Source organism: Echinops telfairi, unplaced genomic scaffold (assembly GCF_000313985.2).
Source record: "Echinops telfairi isolate 266 unplaced genomic scaffold, ASM31398v2 ScPeMD7_7458;HRSCAF=8496, whole genome shotgun sequence".
NCBI lineage: Eukaryota > Metazoa > Chordata > Mammalia > Afrosoricida > Tenrecidae > Echinops > Echinops telfairi.
In genome coordinates this window covers 22,915,944-22,917,194 of record NW_022111358.1, presented here as the reverse complement: position 1 = coordinate 22,917,194, position 1,251 = coordinate 22,915,944, and the positions used below count along the sequence as shown (strand labels likewise).

The following is a 1,251-nucleotide window of genomic DNA, read 5'->3' as shown; positions in this document are numbered from 1 at the left end:
GCCCCCAATAAAGTGATTAAAAGTAAACCACCAACTATGAGGTATAACTCAGGTGTAGCTCCATACTTCCAGGCATAGGTTGTTGCCAGTTATGAGTGAATGAAACAGAAGAGGTCATTCAGAGAGGAGGAAAACAGAAACAAACACAGAAAAATATGCTCAACCGCCTAACTGATCTGGTAAAATCAAATTAAAAGATCATTTCACATACATCAGATTGGAAAAGAAACCAAAAAGTCTAATAGTGCCAAGTGTTGGCAAAGATACCCCTCTGAAAAGCCATTTGGGGCCTTCCTCCTTCCTCCCCAGCGGCTCCCGGGAGGGCGAGATGGCAGATGAGATCGCCAAGGCTCGGGTCGCCCGGCCTGGCAGCGACACAATCTTCGGGAAGATCGTCCGCAAAGAAATCCCAGCCAAAATCATTTTTGAGGATGACCGGTGCCTTGCTTTTCATGACATTTCCCCGCAAACACCCACACATTTTCTGGTGATACCTAAGAAGTACATTTCCCAGATTTCTGTTGCAGAAGATGAGGATGGAAGTCGCCTTGTACATTTAATGACTGTTGGCAAGAAACGTGCAGCTGACCTGGGCCTGAACAAGGGCTATCGCATGGTGGGGAATGAAGGTTCGCATGGGGGACAGTCTGTCTATCACGTCCATGTCCATGTTCTCGGTGGTCGGCAGATGAATTGGCCTCCTGGTTAAGCATGCTTTCAGGGATACGTATCCCTTCTCTAGGCAATGATCAGGTCAGCAAGTGCAAATGTATTACACAGTACCCTTAAATTTGCCCGTGTATGGAGAGATTAAGGAAATAATGGGGGGGACCCCATATGTAATAAAAGACATTGTTGAATGGTTAAAAAAAAAAAGAAAGAAAAGCAATTTGGCCATATCTTGTTTGTAAGTATATATAACCTAAAACCCCGCACCTGGTTTCTGAAGTATATACCTTCGAGAAACCCTTGAATATACAAAGGATGCTGCTGGAGCAATGTTTGAAGTACATACTCTAGTAACATAGGAAACAGTTCCATTTTAGAAGAATAGAAAAATGAATAGTATGTTCATAAGATGAAATATATATCAGCGAAAAACAATGAGGAAAAAAACAAACTGCAAAATTACATGAAATGTGAAAGTGTTTACTGGGAGGGAGGAAAGAATTTCATCACTCAGTTATACTCTACTACATAGTAGGTAGGTAGGTGTTTTAAAACATTAAAAAGAAGACTATAACGGGGGTG

At 42.1% G+C, this 1,251-nt stretch overlaps 1 protein-coding gene across 1 annotated transcript; it reads left to right on the top strand.

Moving 5' to 3' along the window:
* The first annotated feature begins 328 nt into the window (after positions 1 to 328).
* Positions 329 to 870, top strand: HINT1 (histidine triad nucleotide binding protein 1). The gene has a single exon (XM_045299930.1). The coding sequence runs from the start codon at positions 329 to 331 to the stop codon at positions 707 to 709; it is 381 nt and encodes a 126-aa protein (XP_045155865.1). The 3' UTR covers positions 710 to 870.
* Positions 871 to 1,251: the final 381 nt, after the last annotated feature.

Bases quoted from the DNA above. Each gene is read 5' to 3' on its own strand.
- HINT1 (XM_045299930.1), top strand. From the start codon at position 329: ATGGCAGATGAGATCGCCAAGGCTCGGGTCGCCCGGCCTGGCAGCGAC.